The sequence below is a fragment of the Juglans microcarpa x Juglans regia genome, chromosome 3S (genome assembly GCF_004785595.1).
Source record: "Juglans microcarpa x Juglans regia isolate MS1-56 chromosome 3S, Jm3101_v1.0, whole genome shotgun sequence".
In the NCBI taxonomy this organism is placed as follows: Eukaryota; Viridiplantae; Streptophyta; class Magnoliopsida; order Fagales; family Juglandaceae; genus Juglans; species Juglans microcarpa x Juglans regia.
Genome location: NC_054599.1, coordinates 6564260 through 6588972, shown reverse-complemented (window position 1 = coordinate 6588972; position 24713 = coordinate 6564260). Strand labels below are relative to the sequence as shown.

Genomic DNA, 24713 nt, shown 5'->3' with positions numbered 1-24713 from the left:
AGGGAGCGGGATAAGTGAGACATTGATTGAGAGGTGAGAAGCCGGGCAACAATGACAGGAGCAAACTGCAACATTGACTCAGAGGAGAGGAGCAGAGTAGCATCGTGTCAACATGGGCTAAGACGTTGAACTTCTAATGAGGGAGAGATCAAGAGTAGAGTTAGGTTAGAATGACAGGTTAGAAATCGAGATACCAAAAAGTGAAGAAATGTTGAAATTGTAATGTTTTAACTATTTATCGTTTCTTAAACAACACCCTCTGCCTGCCTGCCTGGCCGGTGTCACCAGCCAGAAATCTGGCATTTCTGGCCGGGACCCCATGGCTGCCAGAGTTGCGGGTGGGCGGGCTTAGCAAAGGGTAGCTCGTTACCCAACCCTAGTGACAAATGACAATGGGACTGATGTCTCTAATCCATAACACGAACGGTTATTTATAAAAAAGACACGTCAAATCTCAAAAAGACAAAATTCAAAGATTGAAGGACCAAATATTCCTAATAATAATAATAATAGAAGGGACCCTTCGATATTCCTCATCCAATATAGTATACTGATTGACAATACAGGCCCCTGCCTGCCTGCCTGTAGGACCTTCGTTATAGAGAAAACGGTGAGCAGTAGCAGAACAAGCAATGTAACTTCCCTATTCGGACCACATATAGCACCTCAGGTGCTTGTTTCATGCAGTGCCTACAAATATTTGCGATCCTGTAAAGAATCACCAAGATCCTAGGAAGATCATGGATAAAAGAAAAACTTCGCAGCCATCAGAAGGATGTCTCAATCTTGTCATGGAGTGTCACCACCAAGTCGTGAGCATCGTCTAGGAGCTTCCACACATCAAGATGCCCGGCCATGCTATTACATTCCCTTAAAATCTCGTCCATGCTGCTATACTTCTCAATAATCAACTTCCTTCTTTGCAATACAGAAGCTGCAATTGCATAAAGCAACAAATCCTCTGTGGGTGGGGCTCGCTGCCTGATCCTGCCCCATGCAGACTTTCCAATCCCAGCCCTAATGGCTGCCTGGTCTGCCCACATTACCTCCCAAAGGCAAACAGTCTGTTCGAATGTTAATTCCCTTCTAAAGAGTACCACCACCATTCTATAAACAAAAAAACAATCCTCAGCCTGGAGCTTTTCTAAGTGCCTGTAAAGATGAGAGTCCTTGGACTTGATAATCTTTGCAACAGTATTGAGTTGCCTTCGGATTCCCGCCTCATCAAGCCTAAAATTATGCCGAGCCCTCCTCATGAAACCCACAAAGCACCAGAATGCCTCGTGATCCTCTGTAATCACTGAAATTATTGGAGAAAGAAGATCACTCATGCCCTGGCAGTAGCCAATTTCAGGGTCATAAAGTGCATATGCTTCAAGAATAGCAACCAGTCGAGCAGCATGGAAGATCCTGCAGGGTTCCAGGTGATCATAATCCTTCAACCCCACAGCCTCAGCAGAGTGGTGTGCCCTACCTTCCGAAATTGCAGCTTGAGATGGGGAGTATGGTATCCATTCTGCATTGGCACGTACAGCATCAAGGCGGATGATCCGCTGCCAAGAGGCAAAGTCTTCAGCATTGCGATATTTTGATGAGACTTCTGTCCTCGAGGGAGAAGACGACTCCTTGCAACTCATGTCAGGATCATTCTCTTCTGTTCCTTCCATAGAGGGGAAAGTCCGACTGACTTCAGGTTCTTCAGAGGAGTCTGAGTAGGATGAATCGGTGTCAAATGTACAGGCATCAGCATTTGTGGTTTGTCTTGCACTATCATGTCCTTCCAATAATGCACTAGAGTGGTAGTCTGAGTATTCAATATCTGGGCTCGTTTCCACACTAGAAAGGGACTCCCTGGCACTAACCACATCTTCAGAGCCAGGAGATTCTGTGTCTCGTACAAGACTCCCACTGTACCCATCACAGCTAATTCTACCAATTTCATTCAAATTAAATCCCTCTTTGCTATGTTTTAGCAGCCGCCTGCATAGTCTACGAAGTTTCTCATATTCCTTTCTGCATTGAGACAGAATCACTGTAAAAATTAGAAGCCAGGCAAGAAGGAAAAAAAAAGGTTCACACATGCATGTGCGCATACATATATAATGGTTACAATTAATAACTCAAATCTTTTAGAACATAGTTTGTGTACATACCTTTTCTGAGTTCTTATACTATCTCTTTCTTCTTTCGAACTCTTCAATTCATAGCTGTTGAAATAAAGAAGTTCAGTCAACCAACATAGGTATGGTACAACCCTCTTTCAGAAGGCAATGCAAATATGAAAATGGTAACCAGCTGAGCACATCTAAACATATGCACCACATAGGAAGAAGACGGTTGAATGATGATTAGTTACACATTCCTGGAAACAACATGATGTTCAAGAAATGAATTGTGTTTGGCAATAGTTTCTGAACTGCTTTTTGAAAGGAATTCGTGAAGCCTTGGAAAAAAAAGAATTAATGTAACATTGATATTATTGAAGTTTTAACTTGCTGATCTTAATTCATTTTTCATGTAGTATGGCTAGCTCTTCTAGGGTGCTTCATTAAGCAAACCCTAAGTTCTTGAGAGAATTTTTATGCCATATTTGAAGCTTATAAATCTGTCTTAGCCTCCATTCTTAAGAGGATTGAACCTGCAATCCCTCTAAGTTTCTAACACTAGAATACCCTTCAATTAAATCTCATCATAAGTTCCTAACCACACAATAGCTTAAATATAAACAAAATAGGCAACCAAAACACCCTAAAAAACCCTAGTTATCTGAGCAAAAGCGAAATTTTAACTAACAGGTACAGCACTAGGAATAGCTACAGTGATACTTTAGAAGAAGGTTTTGAAATTTAAAATTCTAACTTTATTGCAGCAGATAAAAGACTTTCAATCCTAAACCAAACATCGATACCCAAAAACCCGGGATTGCACAAGCTAGTTGAATATACTCCCACTGTGGATATAAACAAAAAATGAAAAAGTATCTAGCGTCCAAAGTGACTTCAGCAACCCAATTGGTATAGATAAGGAACCAGAAAATTTTTGAAAACCAAGGGAAACAAAAGTGTAGCTCAGGAAATGAGGAGGAGTTTGTCTGAGTCTCCAGAGTAGCTTTGCCAACCTAATTGTATCAGATCAGGCACCACTGAGGAAACAAAAACCAAGGAACAAAAGGGAGCTGTGGCTAACAAGGGGAAAAATGCACATGGAAGGATGGAAATTTATGCACACAGAGAGAGAGAGAGAGAGATATTGAACATGCTTACACTCCTAGTAGGAAAGGCCAAACTTCTGCCCTAATACTTGGATCAACACCCTGCATCAGAAATTATGATGATAATAAGTTAAAAACATACAATGATGTAAAACTTATACTTCTGAGTGCAGCGAAGACAGAATGAATGATGAGGATGGTAACTCACTCCACTGCGAACTTTTTTTAAAAGTTTAACTCCACCATAACGGAGCTTCCCATCTGGTGTAAAGAAACTTCTCCATTGCTGAGGCGAAAGGGCATGTTTTCTTTTCCTGCGAGACCACGGTGACTTGAGACGACCCCTGAAAATGAAAGAATGAGAAAGATTAAATCCCAGAGATCCCTGAAAATGTGTGTAGCTCTTTTTTATGAATAAATAATCTCAAATAAATTAGAAGGAGAGTCCTATTTGAAAATTTTAAAAGAATATGAATGAAAGCATTAAGGCAGTATCAAATGTTCATTTTGATTTCCCATACAAAACTATCTTGTAATTAGTAATCAATAACAAGATCACCGAAACAGCTGTCCACTAGGGAAGATATGACAATAAACTACGGAGAGAGATGCCCGGTGCTAGAATCCCACTTGCACAAATAAAGCATTCATGTTATGGCACAATGAAATGCAAACGTTATCTTATCCTTCGAGCTCAAGATTATTAAAATTAACAGATCATTGGAACTCCGATGGGACGTCCCCTAAGCGATAAATTCTGCATTCCAAACCAAGAAGAAAGGAAGCAAACAACTAGCAAAACTAACATAAAAAAAAGTACGAGTCAATTAAGCTTAAACAGGACCACATGCAAGTCCATCAAGGGACCTAGAAGAGCAATTTAACAGAAACAAAAGCCCCCGCTAAAGCAAGTAGATTGAACTGAAGATTGGTACTGAAAAAACGATTTGGAGTAATCGGAGATCGAGATCTGAATCGAATAGTGAGCTCTGCAGAAATCTGAGGCGAATCAATGAAATTAAATGGAGAGAGAGAGAGAGGGACTCACCGATCGGAGGAAGAACAAGAAGCTGGTGAGGAAGAAGCAACAATGAATAGAACCGAACGCAAATGAATCCACGACGAAGAAGGAGAGGAATTCGAGTTCGAACTCGGAGACGACGACGACGATGAAGTGTGACTACGTCTTAGAGCTTTCATCTATCTATCACTTAAATTCGTACTAGTTGTTTTTTCTTGTTCTCTAGGGTTTCGCAGCTATAGTGGGGGTAATTTTTTCCTGACTGGGTTGGAAGAAAAAGAGAGAAATTTCTTTCTTTGACTAGGGCATTACTTTACCTACGAGCTGTAAAAGCTATGAAGGCTAGCACGGCGACACCGGCCAGCGCCGTGAAAAGCACCGCCGAATCAGTGGCCGCCAACCGCGCCATGGACAAAACCCAGCCGCCGCGGCCGCTGCCGGAGATGGTGGGACTGTTGTTGTTGGTGTAAATGGACATGTAAAGAGGAGGTGAAGTATGAATCACAGGGACTCCCTTCGTCGTCGTCGTCGTCGTCTTCTGCTGCTGCTGCTGCTGGACTTTCGAGATATTTACAGAACTCAGATGTAGACGGAACTGCTTTTCGTGGTTTTGGCCTTTTTTTTACTTTTTCTTTCTTCCCGTGGAAGACCTTTTGTCTCTCCTCTCAAAGAGAGCGCCGCGTCTTTCACCCTAGTCTCTGTGCCAAAAAAGAAATCAAAAATTTGAGTTGCAGTCTTTTTACGCATTTTATTAACGTGGTTGATTGTATTATTTTTTTTAAATATAAAATAATTATTTTACTTAATCCCATTAATAAAGTATATAAATAATATATAAAAATAATTATATATAGCAGAACTTGACATATATATAATTGCTAGAAATACAAAAGGATCTCACACATTGATGTAGACACTGACAATATACCATATCTCTCTCTTTTTCTTTTCATCTCTTTTTCCCCAACATCTCTCTCTTCCTCCCCTTTCCCTCTTCCTTTTCTAACCCCTCACTGACGTCGCCACCAAACCTTCATCGCTCCTTGCCAATATCGTTGCTGCACCCTTCACCTTCCTTGCCACTCGCCAATGTTGCCCTTCACCACAGCCTAGTCATCATCCTCGCCTTTGTCATTTTCGTCGGAACATCATCATCCTTGTCGCTGCTATCGCCCCTCACCGACAAGTGCAATCTCTCTCTCTCTCTCTCTTTCTCTCTCTCTCTCTCTGAGGGGGTGGGGAAGAGGCCGCGAAAAATAAATAACAAAACAAACCAAAAAAAGACCTTGACTGGTATAGCACGTTATCCGAAATTTGTGAAATCCCTTTGTGTTTATAGTGTTTTTGTTATATATATATAAATGTTATTTACAGTCATGGACTGCGTAAGTGTTGCACAATCCCTTTAAAAAGAGTGAGTAAATATGAGATAGCGGGATACACATAAAAAAATAATAATAATAATTTGAACTTTGCTACTTATCATTCTCACATACCACATACAATACTTATTTAATTTTTTTAATTTTTAATTTTTTTTAGTTTTATTCTTCTTTAACTAAGTGGGTTTTTCTACTCATCATCCATAAATCACATATTTGTTAAGAGAAAAAAGAAAACATTAAAAAAATTAAGTGTAGTGTGTGGTGTGTAAGGATAATAAGTAATAAAGCTCAAATTAATTTTTATTTTTCACGTAAATTCTATATTTACTATTTTTTCAAAAAAATTAAGCGGTACTTAAACACTCCACGACTGTATTTAACATTACTCACACACACTAACTTGTTAACAGATTATCAATGGTGTGGAATAAATAAAAAAAATGAGATCGATTGTAAAAAATAAATTGATCTCGTCCTTTTAATTTTTAGTAAAACACATTTGATGACTTTTTTTTTATTGAATTTTAATCTAAATTCTTGACTTTAAATTTAGCGTTTATATCCGAACACCATCTAAACTGAGAGAGAAAGGTATAAAGCATGCAACCCAACGACCTAATTATTCATAGGAGAAATACTTCATCCATAAATAAATTTTACTTATATTTGATAAAAGACTGACTGCTAATTATAGAATTTTTAGAATTTTGAAATTTCAAATTTTCGAACCGTGTTGACAATTAATTGAATGAAAAATACTTTAATTACAAAAAAATTACACTAAGATAATTTTACAAACTGATATAATTTAATATGGTATATTGAATTATAAAACTAATTTTATTGTAAAGTATATCTAAAATATCATATAAAACTATATCAATTTATAAATTTATTTTTATAAAATCTATTTATAACTATAACACCTCTCAAATTGAATATAAATACTCCTCACATTCCTTTACTTGTATTAAAAAAGTTGGAAGGATGGATCGGGTCAAGTTAGATTCTTTGTTCATTTTTACAAAACTTTTGATCTCATTCCATCTCATTTAATCAGTACAATTTTTTTAAATTTTTACACAAAATAAAATAAACAATTCAACTTTTTGAAATTCTAAAACAAAAATAATATTAAAAAATATATTCTAATAATATTTTATTCAACTTTTAAATTTTATTTCAACTCATCTCATCTGTAGAACAAAAAAGTTTTTGTATCTCAAGACAAATAGTTAGATTTAAAAAAAAATGAACAGCCATTTTAATTACCTATAGTCCCGGAATCCAAGATCTACCCAAAGATGTCTACGTATCTAACAGAACTAAGAACCTCGAGAAATTAATCTGCAAAGCTAGGCAAACTCTTGTTCAAATATCTCAACAAAATAGTTAATTACTTGAACCTGTTTTTATTAAAGGGCCAACTATTTATCCAAAAATTTAAAAACTGTTGGATGTCAATTTGGTTAAATTTTTAACCTCCTGATTATAACATTTATGACTTGAATTAATCATGATGTGGTCTCTGCTTTTGAATATATCGTCCACATCAACCCATGCCTAGATAGAGACTGACCTGGTGATAGTCTTTTTTTTCTTTTTGTGGATTCATTCATCTTTTAATAATTAATAATGTATAACACTATATTCGTGTATAGTATCAAGACATTTTAATCTAGCCATTAGGTTATGCCTTCCGTGACTTGGTTCATTCTCTAATAGCAAGTATTAAAGAACCAATAATTATTGATCCAAACTAATTTGGGTAGCTTTTAACATCCTTCTTCCCAATTGAGTGTTTACAGCGGCAAACTCTATCGATACTGACTTAGTGATAGCCATTTTCCTTCTTAACAAATTTGATCAAGCCAGCTTTAATAGTCAATATCATAGCAGTGTCATCATCATTTTACTAACTAGGCGACTTCAAGTTTTCCCTTTCTTGATCATAAATTTCTATCAATCTTTTATTTCTTAAACTAAAGTTATTCTGTTACGTACGGTACTGGTAGGCGGATTTCACTTTGCTGTCTTCCTTGTATATAGTTTATGATCTCTTATGTTATGGGAAGAGAAAAATAAAAAGAGCTTGAAGTTCAAGTTCAAGATTTAGTTTGGCTTGTATAAAATTTCCTTTTTTCCAAGCAAGGTTTTATTACATGACTAAATACATTATACAAAAGAAGAGACTAAGCTGGGATACTTGAGTCCATGTTTCTTGGTCAAACCAAAGTGGACATTAATTGCTAAAGAATTAGTAGATTTATAGTTCAAATATGGTAGACTGTAATTTGAATGTGGTTTTTGAGAACGGACACTACAATCGACTGCTTTAATTTATATATAAAAAGGCAAAAGCAATGAAGGAGTTTCAACATGCATGCTTAATTTTAGTAAGATGGTCTTCGCACATTTAAGATTTGCTTAAGCACGTGCTTACACCTTTTACATCATCTTGGACCTTGCATATATGATTGTTAATGTCTTAATTTGTACAGAAGACCGAAAGGGAGGAAATGATCATCTCCAGTTCACAACGGTGATTTGGGCTATAATATGATACTCTCCACATACGTCCATATGATAAATAAAAATAAGCGAATAAAAATAAATAAAAAGAGACACATAGATTTACATGATTCGGCATAATGTATATATCTACAAATTATTTGGAGGTAAAATTTACTATAATGGGTAGTTTTACAATTTCTCATAACTTCGCACATCTCACAATACAATAAAAGAATCTAAGGACGATTCTTTAGAGTTGTAGGGGAGTTTGGGTGTAGAGAATTTCTGTAGAGAATCCGTCTGTTTTGTGAGAGATCTCATATATATAGAGGTTCAACTTATCTTGGAGTGATTGCCTTATGAAATATTTTTCTTTTAACATTGAGTTTTTTTCTTTTTAAGAGTGTATATTTTTTTTTAAGAGTCTAAATTAATTTATCTTATATCTTATTAGCTTTATTTCATTTACTAAGTCTCAAAACTAAATTATAGATGCTGATTTGGTCCTGCAATGTAAAAACACCAAAAATGATCAACTTGGGTTGACTAAACGTGTTGATATAAAAATCAAATATAAATATATATATATATATATATATTATATTCAGTCAGAAAGGGTAGGCGAACTAAATTGAAGACATTGGGATGGGACATTTCATGATTTTCAGAGACATTGTATAGAAAATTGTGGGATTGTACGTTTGTGGGTTTCAAAACTTTGTCCAAATCGATCGTAGCTAATTAATGAACTTTCGTGGCATTCCCGTCCCGCACAAGCAAACTATTCTGAGTCAACAGAGTTGGGCGCAGTTTATTCCCTTTGGACGAGAAAAAGGAAAAGTAAATTAAGAAAAGAAAAGGAGAAATGGAGATCGAGGGGTGTTTAATTCTATAAAGTATTACATCAATGTCAGGAATGCCAGAAAAGAGAGGCTGTGTTTTACAATCATGCAGATCAAGTTACTGTGTTTTGCTGCAAAGTTGCAGGACCGATGTGGTGCTTACAGTTACACATGTCTATGCATGGATGTAAATAAGAAAATAATGATATAAATAATACAAGTATGATATAATTATTTTAAAAAAAATTAATTTTTTAATAATAAATCTTATTTTTTTTAAATAGATTGTATACTTTTTCATTCTACCATTATATTTAATAATACTTAAACTAATTAATGATAGTAAAGAGTCGGCACTTGTGGTGATTATCTTTCTCATGACATTCATGCATGTATCGTACATATATATATAATCATCTTTTGCAGGATCAACACGATGAAAAAATGGCCCTTGCACAGTACTGCATATATAATGCATGGCCTAACCTTTTTTTCAATCGGCCCTACCTACGAACCACACTGATGAAAGGTATTCAACCGGAGGTCCAAACTGGGTTGTCTCTACAATGATACCAGCCAACATTACTGACAGCGCGCACGCCAAGAATATTATTGTCTCATAAGCCATGCATGCATATCGTGTGATCTGATTTCCATCTGTACGTACATTCTGGAAATTAAAGCTTCTATGCTACTAATTAATTAAAGTCTATCATCCTGGAACATGATCATCCTCAGAGGCATGGCGTTTTAGCTTTTTGTCGAATTAACCAACAGCTTGTAGGCCCAGGGCCCTCTTTTGGGAATTTACGTTCCTGATGGTTATAATGCTACATGCACGCAAGGAATTCACTCACTTCGGCAAAAGTTTTTCAATTACAGGGAAGCCTTAAGTAGTGCAGACCTCACACCCAACTGATATGTATTAAAAAAAAAAAAAAAAACACTTAACTTTGCAAACAGAGCCATACGTCTTTCATTTCTTTCTCGTATAGGGAAGCTGCAACATTGCTCCCTCATTTATCTCTTTACAATCAAGATGTTTCTCTCATTTTCCTCCCTCAACCAAACTATTCAAACCGATTCAAATTGAATCGATAAGAAACCAAACCGATTTTAGTTAATATTTTAAATCGTTCACTGAACCGTTTCATGAATCGATCAATTCTAACCGATTTTAGACCAACTTAAACTGATTCTAACTGATTCAAAACTATACTTATTTTTAAGTTGCTTAACAATTGAACTTTTCTTTTATTCTTTTGTACAAAAATATAATAGAACTAAATATATATTAACTTTTTCATCATTGTATTCAATAAGAATTGCAAAAAAATTAAAAGAGAAAACATGTAGTTCTTTACCTTTTTTAGTTGCACAAAACATTAAGGAGAAAATATATGATTGTGCATAAAATACTACATTTCTCATGTGTTTATAACTTAATAAACTTTATATTATTTGTATATAAGGCAAAAAAATGTCAACTATTGAGGTTAAATACATAAATGACATATTTATTGAAATTATTTAGATTCATATCATATTTTTATTAAAGTAGTCAATGGATTATATTTTATATTCTTTTATACATGATATAAAATGCTTGAATTGTATCAAATATGATTTTTAATACTTTTTTTATCAACATTGAAATATTCAATTCAAAATTGTCATGTATCACCCGATTCATTGAATAATCATTACCTGATTCCGATTTTTCGAGCCTTGCCCCCTCGGCAAAACTGCACTCCTCCCTCGCAACCAAGGTAATCACCTCTCTCTCTCTCTCTCTCTCTCTCTCTTCGATTTGTGAAATGCTACATCTGAATCAGAATGGATTTTTCTATTATTTTCAATATGTTATACACCATGGTAATAGGATGTTTCCATTATTCACTTAAATGTATCTTGAATTAAAATTCTTTTGAAAAGAAGAGATTTTTCCAATGCGTCGAGTATGGTCATATCCTCCCATTTCAACTTTCAATGCACCATTTCATTGCTTTGTTAGACAAAATGAGGATAGATTTTTACTTTTCAATAGAACCATCCTTGCACACCAAATAAGGGCATGATTGGCTTTTCTATATGTGGTCATTATTACCCTAAGTGGAGAAAGTAGACAATGACCATAGATAAAAGGATGAGAAATTGGTAATTGGAGATTAGAAAAAGCCATGACATGCTACTATATCTGTAGGATATACAATATGCTTTTCTATGATTTTATATTCCTTACTAATAATTTTTTTCCTTCATCTCTACAAGAAGAATGTACAACACCCACTGGTGACTAATGGAGATCGCCCCTAAATTGATTATCCCAATTTAGTTTTAAATTGTATAGCAAATTTGAGCATGGAGATGTAATTGAGTCAATTGTTTGTTGTGTTTTTAGAAATTGAATTTGTATGAACATTTGTTTAGCTTTGATGGCCGCTATGAGACAATTGTTTAGCTTTGATGGTAAATGTAAGAGTAGTTATGAATAGTTGTATGATTATTTTTAATTGTACTGGAATTGAAGGTATAGGGTTTGAATATCATATATGAACATCAGTTGTATGAACATTAGTTTCTAGAATTTATTTGGTTCTTTGATGTTCCTATTATGTGTTGCACAACAAAGTGCCTAAAATGAAGAAAGAAAAAACCTTAATGCACATGAGTAGCACCTACAAGGTGATTGACACAGTATTCCATAGTCTCCAAAAGCGAATCTTTTACAAAATCTCATTCAACATCTCATTCACAAAATAGAAAGTACTGCATAGTCTAGCATTAAACAACATCTTATTCACAAAATTTAAGAGTGGATCTTTTACAAAAGTACAATATAAGCCTTGTACAATATAAGCCTAATCAAATGATTGTTTGAAACTGTTTAGTACAATATAAGCCAAATGCAATATACTAGTGCTTTCTAGAATGGTGGAAATGATCATGGAGGAAGACATTTTTGACTAGGGCCACCATTTGCTCCAAAATGGTTGAAAATGAGCAAGTTGATTATAACCCCAATACATGCACAAACACAATCAAGCACACTTATTTTTCACCATTTTTCTTCAAAGATCATCATACTTATTTTCGTATAAGTTTATCCTCATTGTTCTAAACAGCTTATAGTTCTCTCTTCAGGACTTTATCCTCCATTTTCTGAATTTGAAGCTCTCTCTTCAAGACTTCATCATTTCTCAGCTGAACATGAAGCTTTCTCTCGTTTGCGAGTTCAACTTCTCTCTCCAAAGCTCATCGATAATAACAGATGATTATGAATATGTCATACTTAACTAAAACAACCATCAAACCTCTGCATGATATGGGCCAAATTTCTATATGATGCCAATTGTTGAAAATAGATAGCACATAACAATTATGGTTAGTATTTTGGGTTTGTACAGATAACCATTACATGTGGTTAGACCTATAATTTTTTCACAAAGCCAATATTTTGGGTTTGTACAAATAGCACATTGCAACTATGGTCTGTATTTTGTGTTTGTAATGTTTTATCAATTGACAAACCAATTTTTGTGAATTACATGCAGAATTTACAACATAACTAACATGAAGTTAAAGCATCACAGCTAACACCCCCATTATAGTATAACTAACATGAAGTCAAAGCATCTCTAATACCCCCAAAAAATTCATAGTTAACATGAAGTTAGATTAAGAAAGTTCACCATTACAACATTTCTACCCCATTTCACAATCTTTACAGCCACCCTCACAACATCTCTATAGTCCGCTAACATGAACAAACAAAAAATCCACCACAAAATTCATATTTCGGCATGCATCACCACAAAATTATAGAATTCACAAAATTCACCACAAGTTACGTAAATATGTGTGCATACATATATATATATATATATATATATATATGCATAGTCACGATTGGATATGTCTAATGGTGCTTTTTTAAGTGGAAGTCCCACTAAATTAGACATGTAGAGGAGTGCTTGTAGCTATCTTAGAAGTCCCAAGAGAAATATCAATTCTGTAAGAGTGAAAATGAATTTAGCTTTCTCAACAATTTTGAAAATACTAGTCAAATTAGCACTTTACAAGACTGCTAAAAGTATTACCTCAAACAAGCACTCTTACATAACCCTTTCAAGGTTTTCGTAATTAAATTTTTTAGAGAAAAAACACTGGCGAAAGATAAAATAAAGAATTAGGGGCACAACCATGATAGAGAATAGACTTCGGTAACAATAGTATTTTTCAATTTTTTTTCTTCCCAAAGTACGCTAATCATGAATGCTTCTCATCAATTGAACACTTAGATAAGAAGACACCAGACAAAGGCAACAGACAATTATAATACTTATTTTAAAAAATAAATTTAACATTTTTATCTTGTTATTAAGTCTACTAAGGGCCAAATTAATAAATATAAATAATAATTGAAAAAGAGTATATTCTGTCTAGTGGGTTCCTCCAAGGACAGAGACCCAAACTAGAAGATATGCTCCATTTGCATCATTACATCATTTCAGCATCACCACAAAATTAAGAGAACTTTTTCACAAATTAGAAAATTCACCATTCATTACGAACCACAAAACCCATACATAAGGATGCAAAGCCCAAAAAAAAAAAAAAAAAAAAATCAGCTCTAAATCGCAGACCCAATTCATAATAATCTACCAAAAATTCAGGAAAAAAATCCAAAATAAGAAAGCCACTATGGTTGTATGTGTATAGAACCTGAGGTGTTGATCTTACAAGGCCTAATTTCAAACAAAAATAAAAAAAAACTAAACAAAGAGACAAAGCTATGAGAGAGAGAGAGAGAGAGAGAGAGAGAGAGAGCATGGTGAGGGTGAGCCACTGAATCTGTGGCATAGAAACCCTAGGTGAAGATTTCAAAGCCTCTTAGCAGCTCTCTCTCAAGCTAATTTCCATCAAATGTGAAGAGCCCCAAGTGAAGAATCAGAAGCCTCTAAGCAGCTCTATGTCTACTGTGAAGGGCCCTAGGAGAACATTCAAAAGCCTCAAAGGCTATTTCGAGTTGGTTTCTGGTGGAGAAAGCAAATGATTCAATTTAATTAAGGGCAAAATTGACGTTTCACAGGTGCTGATATGAAGGGTGTGCGAGGTGTGTTAAACTGAAGGCTTCTGAATAACATTTTTCAAAATTTTTTAATGTTTTGTGTGAAGTATGTAATGAATAGAAAATTTTATTTACATCCTATTTCGTGTGAAGTTCGTGAATTCTTCCGTGCATGTGAACAGATCATTTCGATAAAATAAGAGTTATATCTCTTGCCTACCACTGTCATGTAGCAAGGGAAATGTTGTTGGGGACATAGAATGCGCATAGAGCAATGCAAGTTTTTTGCATTGTTCATGCTACAAAAATTTGTATTGCTCCATTCACATTCGTGTCCATTGCTATATATAGCAATTATATTGGCTATTATGTTTTTATGTGACTCAAAAAACTTCTATTTTATCAAGTGATCACGCGTTTAAACTAGATTGATGAATGTTTCATACGGCATATACCAATCACTCTACTGAACTTTTCGACAACCAATCATGTTCAAGATGACACAAGAATAGTCACCATCAAACTAGCATATGAACTTGAAGTTCACGCACCACCTAACCAACGTTTAATCCACAGGTAAGTCTTTGACAAGTCACTTAGAGCATTAGTATTGAAATAGACAAAGACAAAACTAAAATTTGACTAATATCACATATTTTACCTTTTGCCTATTCCATTTAAGAGAATTTCAACATTGGATTATTTATCTATTAGCCAAAATCATAATAAAATGTTATTAATTTAATAATTTTTTTAAAATTTATTTTTGCTATATTTTACCATTCTACCAACTATATATTAATTAATAATCAAATTATAATTAAATTATTGTTTACCAACTATCCTCTTTTGCCAACCCTTCTATCCAACAATCATATATACAATTCTTGAAGCTGACTATCTTCTTTTGCTAACTATTCTTCTATCTAACAATCATATCTATAATTTTTGAAACCAATAAATACATTTTGTCAACCCTTTTTTATCGTCGATAGACGCAAATCTTTGAGATTTCTTAGTGGGTGACCTCTTTTTACCATTGACTTGTGATGCTTTTTAGATGCAAAAGTTTGGCTAGGACTAGGTGCCTAAATTAATAAGTTTGGATAGTATTAGGTGACAAGATGGATAAAGATCATTTGATATTTTTGTAAGTTGGATGAATATAAAACATTTTGATTTTATCTATAAACATTTGAAGTGTATCTAGAAGTTATTAGATAATATTTTAGATAAGTCAAGAGTGTAGGTATCCGAATTCTAAGGAGTTTGAAATTATCCTGTGAAGAATTTGAATGGAAACTACATATGCTGAGAAGATAAGTATCAAGCGCTAGCAAAATTTGTTAGAAGAATTCATCAGTAAAGTTTCACTGTGACTCAAACTCCTGTCAAATTTGTTCTGTCAGCAAAGTTCTATTGCAAGTCAAATTCCTATCAAATTGTTTATGTAAGAGATCCTACTAGTTAGGATCTGTAGAGATTTTGGCCTTGGAGATTTTGGAGAGTCTTTCCGAGTGCTTATGTGTGAGAAATTCTCTTATTTTCTAGTTCTTTTTTTCTCTCTCTCTCTCATTGAGTGCATGCTTACTCTCTGTTAGAGTTTGATTGATCGAGTTCAACCACTGTAGTTCCAGGAGAAAAATCAAAATTTGAAGATCGTTAGAGGTTCTGGCTGCTACTACAGTAGAGACAAACGAGTCGTTTGTTTGGTCAAGTAAAAGTGTCAATTGATAAATGTTTTGTAATTGAAACTTACTTATAATTGATTTTCAAATAATAAAATTGACTTTTCTGGTTTTGGTTGTCCCGTATGGTTTTACTTTTAAAGGGTTTCTCTTCAATACCAAGATTGATGTTATGCAATTTATTTACTTTATATTATTGCTTTATTATTAAATAATTACATGGTTGACGACTAACCAATTTGTTGAGTGAATTGATAAAATGTTGGATTTCAAAACAATGGTACTTGGATAATTTCATGCTTGAAACACAATATTATCATGTGAGCTATCCCTTGGGGTGTTGTTACAACCTTGTCCACCACTTTGTAAGAGAGTAGTGAAGAAATGATCTTCATCGAATGATGTGTCCATCCTTTAAGAACCTATAATCATTAATGAATCAGACAATTTGAATATCAACTTATAAAATTGCATTAAACTGCCCAGCAATGAGCAATGAATAAAACTGTCCACCAATGGGCAATGAGCAATGAGAAATATATAAAATTGTCCAGTAATGTATTTATTAAATGGATAATCCCTAAATTAGAAAAATAAATTCATTTATTTTACTCCAAAACCACTCATATAGGGAGGTAAATTTCAATCTTTCTTAGAAATCATACAAAACTTATGATTAGCATAAAATCTTCCTTAAATTTGGAAGGTTTCCACTACAGCGAAAAAAACTATACAACAAACAACTAAGACAGCACAGTGTCAGAATGTTCAAGAAGCAGAAAAGTGAAGCTATGCTAATCAAACTATCTCAATTAGTTGCCTAAAAAGTCAAAAATAAAAAATTATCTGAATTGGTTTAGGACACCCAGGTCTGTTTCAATTTTCTTATGCCATAAGTTTTGGCTATGGTCAGAAAGTTTTCCTTTGTAAAAAAAATCTAAAAATAATACATCTTAGCATAGTTTTTTCTACTTCAACATTGTAGCCCAGATAACATTAATTACTTTTCATTAGCATAGTCAAAATGAGCCAACAACAGACCAGAAGATATGCTCGAGCACAAGCTTGCGACATAAACATAATTAGCCAATATCTATCTTCCTTGACAATAACTAATTCAGGCAATAAATACAGTCATTCTTTCAACAAACATTTACAATACTTGCTACACTTATTAAATACATGAATCAAGTTTATGGCATACAACATGCTCCTTGAGTAAACAATTCAAACATCAGTTACCAAATTCATTTATGTTCAAGTTAGGTTCTAATATTTTCAATTTTATTCCATAAATAGGAATAAAAAACTGGTGATAAATCAAAATCTAGACTAACAAACCAAATTTGCAGCAACCATATTTGTCATATATAACTCATTTGATATACATACATTCAATATTAAGAAACATTACTCAAAGTTGCCCAAAAAGTCGGAAAAAAAAACCCAAACATTCATTATAACTGGTGGGTCTGATTTACTGTAGCTCAAAACTTCACTTGTCACCCTTTAGTTAATCCAATGTAGCTGTTTTAGTATGAAATGAGGCATATTTTTGTTTTCACTTACATTTAAGCCAATATCAATGCTCTTAGGCCCCGTTTGGATATTGAGCTGAGTTAATATGAGTTAAGTTTTTTATGAAAAATAATACTACTATGCCGCCTCATTTTGACCGTTCATGCATTTAATTTTTTTTAATTTTTTTCTTTTACTTAATGGTTAAAGAAGTGACTATTAGTGTATTGATATACTTTTCTTTATTTTTTAAAAATGTTTCAATATATTTAAAAAATATTTGAAATAAAAAGCAAAAAAAAAAAAAAGTACAATTTGTACTATGCAGCATAGTAGCACCACTCTTTTATGAATTAATAGTAAGTTTAGATGGTAGAGTGAGTTTATAAATGTTTGGATGTTAAGATGAGTTTAAATGTATTTATGAGAAGTTGAAAAAGATTGTAGGTCTGCGTGTAACGAGGTGTTGAGTTGAAAAATGTTGTGGGTCCCATGTGTAAAGAGGTTATGAATTGAGATGAGTTAAGTGATTTAAGAGTTGAGTGTTTGAATGTTAGACTCAGTTTAAAATTAAAGTTCCAAACGGGACCTTAGCCTCAAATCTTTAAGACCAACTTCGCACCACCACATCAAACTGGTGTGTGGGCCCCAATGGTGGGCATAGGCAAGTGTCCCTTGGATGCTATCAAAGATCAAGGTTTTTATGTCCTAGCTATTTTGTTAGAGAAAAGCTTGGGGCGGATGAGTGCTAAAATAATTTTCACACAGACCAATAGGAAACAATCACGTAAGCACTCAAAAAAAAAAAAAAAATCAGAGATAAGCCCGCATGCACAGAACAAACGCTCTCCCTCTCCTTATTTATTCCCAAAACTGTTGCGGTGAACACCTCACAAAGATGAGCCTCAAGGCCGTATCACCAATTAGCTTCTTGTTACATCTTGAATGCGAGAACTCTGTGCCTTTCTCACAAGTGCCTTTCTAACGAGAATGAACTTTGGGCAGGCATGAATCCTTGAAACTAGTAAGCTCTGGCCAAACTCTTGTGTCCATAATGCCTATTATCACATATGAAGCCAAGTCGGATGCATTCCAAAGCCCTTTTCCAGGTCGTAAGCCAAGAAATTGAGGGGTGCATGTGGTGTGGAGGCTTCACATTTCATCAGGTGTAGCAGAGAGAAAGCCATCAAGTTTTTTCAAGGATTCGAGTTGTTTGGGTGAAAGCTGGGTGGAAAAACCAGAAATGGCGGTTTCATATACATAAAGAAGCTCCGGGGATGATGTTTCTTGTTCTTCATCTTGAGATGAGATCCGACTCACCTGAGATAAAGAATCAATCACATATTCGAACCATTGTTTGGCACTGCCTGGAGCATCATTCCGCGCTATTATTTTCGTTTTGTCCATATGAATTATGTATGTTTGTTGACCCATCAAAGCCATTGAAGTCGTTGTCATGGCATGAAGACCAGAAATCGCAAGAATGTCCAAAACATCATGAGAGTTGTAGAACATAAGATTAACAAAAGAAGTCAGATGTATAATGCACTTGCAATAATGAACATGGAAGAAAAAATTTAGGATGAGAAACCAGTCCGACTGTGAGGTGTTCGCCGCAGCAGTTTTGGGAAGAAAGAAGGAGAGGGAGAGCGTTTATTCTATGCATGTGAGCTCATCTTTGATTTTTTTAGAGTGCCTAAGTGGTTGTTTCTTATTGGTCCGTTTGAAAATTATTTTGGCATCCATCCAGTCCCAAGCTTTTCCCATTTTGTTATGTTCTCGCTTTACTCGAACAGATACATGGAAGTAGTGGAAATAAAAACCTTTAACAAAAGCTTGTAGTCCTCCATTGGTAGTTGTTGCCTACAATGGTAGCATTTCACTTCACTCATTAATTAGACTATAAAAAATCATCTCTTTGATAATCCTTTCCTTGGCAAAGTTAAGGAACAAGGGGGACTTGGACCATTGGACCAAATGGTCCATTGTCTTTTTTATTTTTATTTTTATCATATGCCTATAATGGGACCATCGTTTGGGACATCTCACTCCCTTCTATTGTACTTATATTTTTTTAATGCAACTTTGATTAAAATACATAGGTACATATGGAGGAGCACATTTAAACACGTTCACATGTTTTTAGTGAATTTATCCCATTGTTTTGCGATTGGGGTTCACTAGGAAAATCGATTAACTTCTCGTCTATTTATGAAATATTCTTTTCTTTTGGGGGCAAGCATCCATTGCAGCTTCATCAATAAGGCATATAATTCTTTAGGACTTGAGTGATCACTTGAGTAAAAGATTCAAAACCCAAATCCACATCCTTTGCATGGAAAATAAGATATTAGAGTTGAGGCAGTCTTGTGCAGAATTGATTCTATTCTGTTATTCTCTCACTGTTTTTGGTTCTCTCATAAGCATGTATGAAGATAATGCGAAGATCTTTTGTGCTGTATACGCATCAGAAACGTGTTGAAGAATTTGATAAATCAAGGTACGAGCGAGCATCTATAAACTGGGAGAAAGGAAGGCCATGTAGCAAAAGGCAAATTTCTCCAGAAACCAGGAAGAGATGACAACTCCAACACTTAGTCTCTTCAAAAAACTGACAGAAAGGAAGGCCATGTTCCTAGGAATCATGGCACTCTATAACAACTGTGTCAGCGGGAGGATCGAAATAAATTAGCAATAACAAAAGATCAGAAGGATGACAATAAATCTCCATATATTAGAGATAATTCTTGAAATTTAACTTTAAATTAATGATACCTGCTGTCTTAGGATGGCCTAATTCATTGTTATGCCACTCCATGTACTGAAAGATTTAGGTATCGTTTGAGTTCGAAGATGAGTTGAGATGAGTTGAGATAGGTTGTGAATAGTAGTGAGATAAGTTGTGAATAATAATGAGATTTATGAGTTAAAGCTGATGAATAATAATACATAGTAGTGAGATGAGTTGAAATGAGTTGAAATGAGTTGAGATGACTTGCGAATACAAACTGGGCCTTACAGAGACCGTTGACCCAGCAAAGAAGTGTCAAAGACAACTAATTAGGCGAACCTGTATCGGTTTTGCTTCACAAAATGCAACCTAAGGGTGGGATTGTTGGCTATGGGGCAACTATCCCAAAACACAGATCAAATTCTCAGCAGATAACATTACAGGAAAAACAAATCACATCCAGCATAGGTAGAAATTGCGTCGAAAATAAATTCATGTACACAGAAGAGTGTTCTATGTTCCCTGATGTTAGGTTGCATCCCAAGTTGACACATGGTGAGGTAAAAGCATATCATATATCATCCAGATATTATTCAACTCCTTTAAATAAACATGCTAGCTCATTTGAAGATACATAAAACCACAATAGAACATAAACCATACTACCACATTATATGGTTCAACTCACACAAACATAACATTCCAACCCTACAGCTTTGAAGCAGCATCCTTATCCAAAAACCAAGTCAACTTCCCTTCAGGTGAAACCATTTGAACAGGAAGCTTAACTGAATTTTGACTCTTTCCTAAAGCTATTTGCACTGCTCCAGCTTCACCGGCACCAGTTATCACGAGGGCAATGTACGCAGACGAGTTGATTACTGGAAAAGTAAAAGTAATTCTCTCTGGAGGTGGTTTTGGAGAGTCCTTAATGAAGGTGACCCATTTCTCATTTTCTTTGAGCAGAGGATGGCCTGGGAATAAAGAAGCCACATGTCCATCTGGACCCATACCCAGCAGCATGAGATCGAACTTTGGGAATCCACTAGCTTCAGATAAAGGTATCACGTTTCTATTGACCAAATCTTTTAGACGAGCCTCATAATCAGCTGCTGCACCGTCAGCTGACAGCTTATCATTGATTGCATAGACATTACCCGGGAGAATTGGTACCTGTCAAGAAAATAACAGGGTTAAACTCACTAAAGACCATCACAGGAGGAATAACCATGGACAGCAAAAGGAAAATTGATAATAATACTTCAATTAAAAATTGAAACTACCTTCTAACTACACGTGACCCAGAATATGTTTTGATACAGATCAAGGATAACCATCTGGAATTAGAATTTATAAATTATTCAGAAAATTGGGAAGACATCTCTTGCCATTCAACAACACCCAAATCTTTTTTTTTTCCTGCACCTAAACTAATCATAATTCAACTCAACAAAGTCATAAACAAACTATGCTCTCCTAAATTTGTTTTGTAAGATAATTATGTCTTTCTAACCATCTGGACCCCATGTTCTCTTTTAACCTTACTATTGTCCTTGCAATCCCTTCTACCAAGTGGTGATGCCATTAGTCTTAGATCAACACTTTCACAAGCTCTAACACAGTGAAACGATTTCCAAATAAACCGAGGGTAATATTCAACATAAGACACTGAGGTATCGCAAACAGCAGCATAAACAAAATATGCCAGCAAGTCTTAGAAAAATGAAATCAGAACATATTCCACAATCATACCTTAGAAAGAAACCCATCATTAGCAAGCTTATAATTACTGTCTTCATGATCCTTTGGTACTACTCTTTCATCCAACCAAAAGATATGCCATTTCGACCATTCAATTGAATCAATGTATGGGGGTTCCAGTAGCTTCCTGAAATCTCAATGTCAAGCAATTATCAAAACGATTCCTCATTTATCGAGAAGCTCATACAACTGATCTATTACCCTGCAATTAGCTAGTAATGAAACCATGTAACGGGAAAGGAGACATCATTTTAACTTGTGTATAGAACACTGTTTAAGAAAAAATAAAGAGAAATGATAGTTGTATTTGTGATAGTTGCCGCACAGTCACTTTAAAAAAAATGAAAGAAGTACGTGAAAAAAATTATTCTTTTAATAATAGACCTCATCTTTTCCAAAACTAATACATGATATTTAAACACACAACAAACATTAGTCAAGCAGATCGTATCATGTCTATAATGACGACCATAGTTACTACTTTGCCTCTCTGTACCACTCTACTTGGCCGCTCAGTAAATTTTTTTTTACTTATTTTGATATTAAAGAAGTGATCTTAAATATATCGGTGTATTTTTTTATTTTTTAAAAATGTTTAAAAATATTAAAAAATGTAAATAGAAAATTGAAAAAAAAAACGTAAAAGCGGTCGGGCGGGCACTCTGGGCGACTTTAGTTACAAACCTAAATTTCCATTTTCTTTCCATTTCCACACAGATTCCCATCAGTAACAGTAAAGTATAATCGGTACAAGAAACAAAACCCTTGGGGAGTTGTTACCTGAGGGACTTGATGAGAGACCCACCAGACAAAACGACAGAAAAAGCCCCTCTTTCTTTGCAAAACTGATTAGAAAGATTGGCCGTGTACTTAGCCAGAGAAACAGCTTGATCCTCTTCCGTTTCCAACACCTCAACGTTCTTCTTGTCAGTTGATGGCGTCGCCATTGAAGCCTTCGATTGAAAGCAGCCCAGGTTTTTCTTCTCGCCAACCAGAGAAGCTCCCTTCTGATCTGAAAGCGTGGCGGGGGAGTGCTTTTGTGGATCTGCCTTGCGGATGATGAGGTCGAGGGATAGATGCTGGGAGGAGGGCCATGCGCATGCGGGGATTTTATAAGTGTATGGGAGCTGGGACCGGACGCATCTTATTTTATTTAGTCATATATTATAATTTTTTTAAATTTTTATATAAAATATTATAAATAATACAATAATTTTAAATTATAAAATAATAATAATATTAAAAAATAAAATAATATTAATATTAAAAAATAATATTATAATAATATTTTATTTAATCTTTAATTTTCATCTACAAGCATTTCATTATTTCACTGTCCAAAGTACAACGGCTATATTTAAATGTTAAGTTGGCTTGAGCTCTTTATAAATAATAATAAATTGAGTGAGTTCACTCAAAATAAATTTAAAGTGTATTTAAATATTAAGATAAATTTAAATATATTTATAAAATAATTAAGTCCTACCATTAAACAATACTGTTCATTGACACCATTGTCCACAGCCAGTGCCAAACCTGCAAGCCAAAAAGAAAAAATTAAAGGCAAATAACGGGCTTTGTCAAGTGGTGTCCAGCAATAATCTGAAATCTGAATCTTGTTAGGTGTGGGGTTCAGCCAATAATTTCATCTTTGAATTGCACTTAGAAGAAGATGAAATATGCGTTTAGATATTTAAAGCAATTCTAAAATAAAATGCTTGAGATTGTGCGCTTGGGTGACTTTGGCATAGGCATCGATGCTGGGCAGCACTGGTGTCTGGAGAAAGATCTTGAAGTAAGTTTAGTCATATCTTACCTTTTATTTATACTTTTTTGATAATGCTAGAATTGCTAATACCGCATATTATATTTGAAAAAAAATGAAGTCTAATGTTAAAAAAAGTAAATTTTTTATGTGAATTTTAATTTTATTTTTTAAAAAAATAAGTACGCGAGACTTGCAAAACTTAACACACTTAATTATCATTTTTCTTTTTTCTTTTTTTTAAAGAATTTAACTTGAGAGTTTTGATTGATCCAATACATTGGTGCCAATATGACCTCAATTTATTTGGCTATCATTTTGGTTCTTGAATTAAGCATCTCACAAAATATGTTCATTTTCCTTAAGAATTTAGCAATATTTTTGTCCATGACATTAAGATAAGAGAAAATATATTTACAATCGTGAATTATGCAACCATTGTGTAATCATTCTGAAAAAAATAAACAAAACGTGAGACCCACATAAAAAAATTAATTTTTTGATAGTGGACTCTATTTTTTTTCAAAGCGATTATATGGCGCTTACGCATTTTACGGTTGTATGTAAAATTACTCTTTAAATAATGATCCCCCACATTTTACTTGAAATTAGTGAGGATGGCTTGTTATGTGCTTGATTTTTACAAATTTAGATTTTTTTTAGAGTTCTTGTTCGAAATCTAGAGTCTATAGGGGAAGAGAGACACTCAAAATGATTCTTATAATATTTATTGAGTAATTAATAATGTCGAGAAATTCATTTGGATAACAGTAAAAAATGTAGATCCACTTTATGTACGTTCCACGATATACCCTAGACTTTGGGTATAAACTCCAAAAAATAACATTCACTTTAAAACACATTTATTAAGTTCTATACGTCCGATCACATAAAAAAGATAGGAAATAACTATTTAAAAAGAGAAGAATACAGCCACAATAAATCTATAAACTGGTATGATTTCATATGATATATAAGATCTATAATAAAAGTAGTTTTTCAATTTAACATATAACATCAAATCACGTTAATTTATAAATTTATTTTTTGTAGGATTTATTTATTGCTAAACCATTTCTCATTCAAAAAATGTTTTTACTGGATCATTTGGATTGAGAAGTGATCTCAACTCATTATTACAATTTTTTCAAATTTTCACACAAAATATAATAAATAATTTAACTTTTTCAAATCTCAAAACAATAA

General features: G+C 34.2%; 2 protein-coding genes across 3 annotated transcripts; both read right to left on the bottom strand.

Annotated features, from left to right (window-relative positions):
- Positions 1 to 468: 468 nt before the first annotated feature.
- LOC121257657 (rab GTPase-activating protein 22-like) lies at positions 469 to 4947 on the bottom strand. Of its 2 annotated transcripts, none has more exons than XM_041158788.1 (5): positions 4260 to 4947; positions 3420 to 3555; positions 3264 to 3313; positions 2154 to 2207; positions 469 to 2013 (listed from the first exon to the last, which is right to left on the bottom strand). In XM_041158788.1, exons 1-5 carry the CDS (start codon positions 4409 to 4411, stop codon positions 768 to 770), a joined length of 1638 nt encoding a protein of 545 aa, XP_041014722.1. In that variant the 5' UTR covers positions 4412 to 4947; the 3' UTR covers positions 469 to 767. The 2 variants fall into 2 exon arrangements, with proteins under 2 accessions (XP_041014722.1, XP_041014721.1); XM_041158787.1 differs by having other exon boundaries at positions 4550 to 4947.
- Positions 4948 to 20541: 15594 nt separating this feature from the next.
- On the bottom strand, positions 20542 to 22867 carry LOC121257944 (probable 6-phosphogluconolactonase 4, chloroplastic). Its single transcript, XM_041159230.1, has 3 exons — positions 22523 to 22867; positions 21734 to 21869; positions 20542 to 21154 (listed from the first exon to the last, which is right to left on the bottom strand). The coding sequence occupies exons 1-3, from the start codon at positions 22687 to 22689 to the stop codon at positions 20690 to 20692; spliced, it is 768 nt and encodes a 255-aa protein (XP_041015164.1). The 5' UTR covers positions 22690 to 22867; the 3' UTR covers positions 20542 to 20689.
- Between the last annotated feature and the right edge of the window lie 1846 nt (positions 22868 to 24713).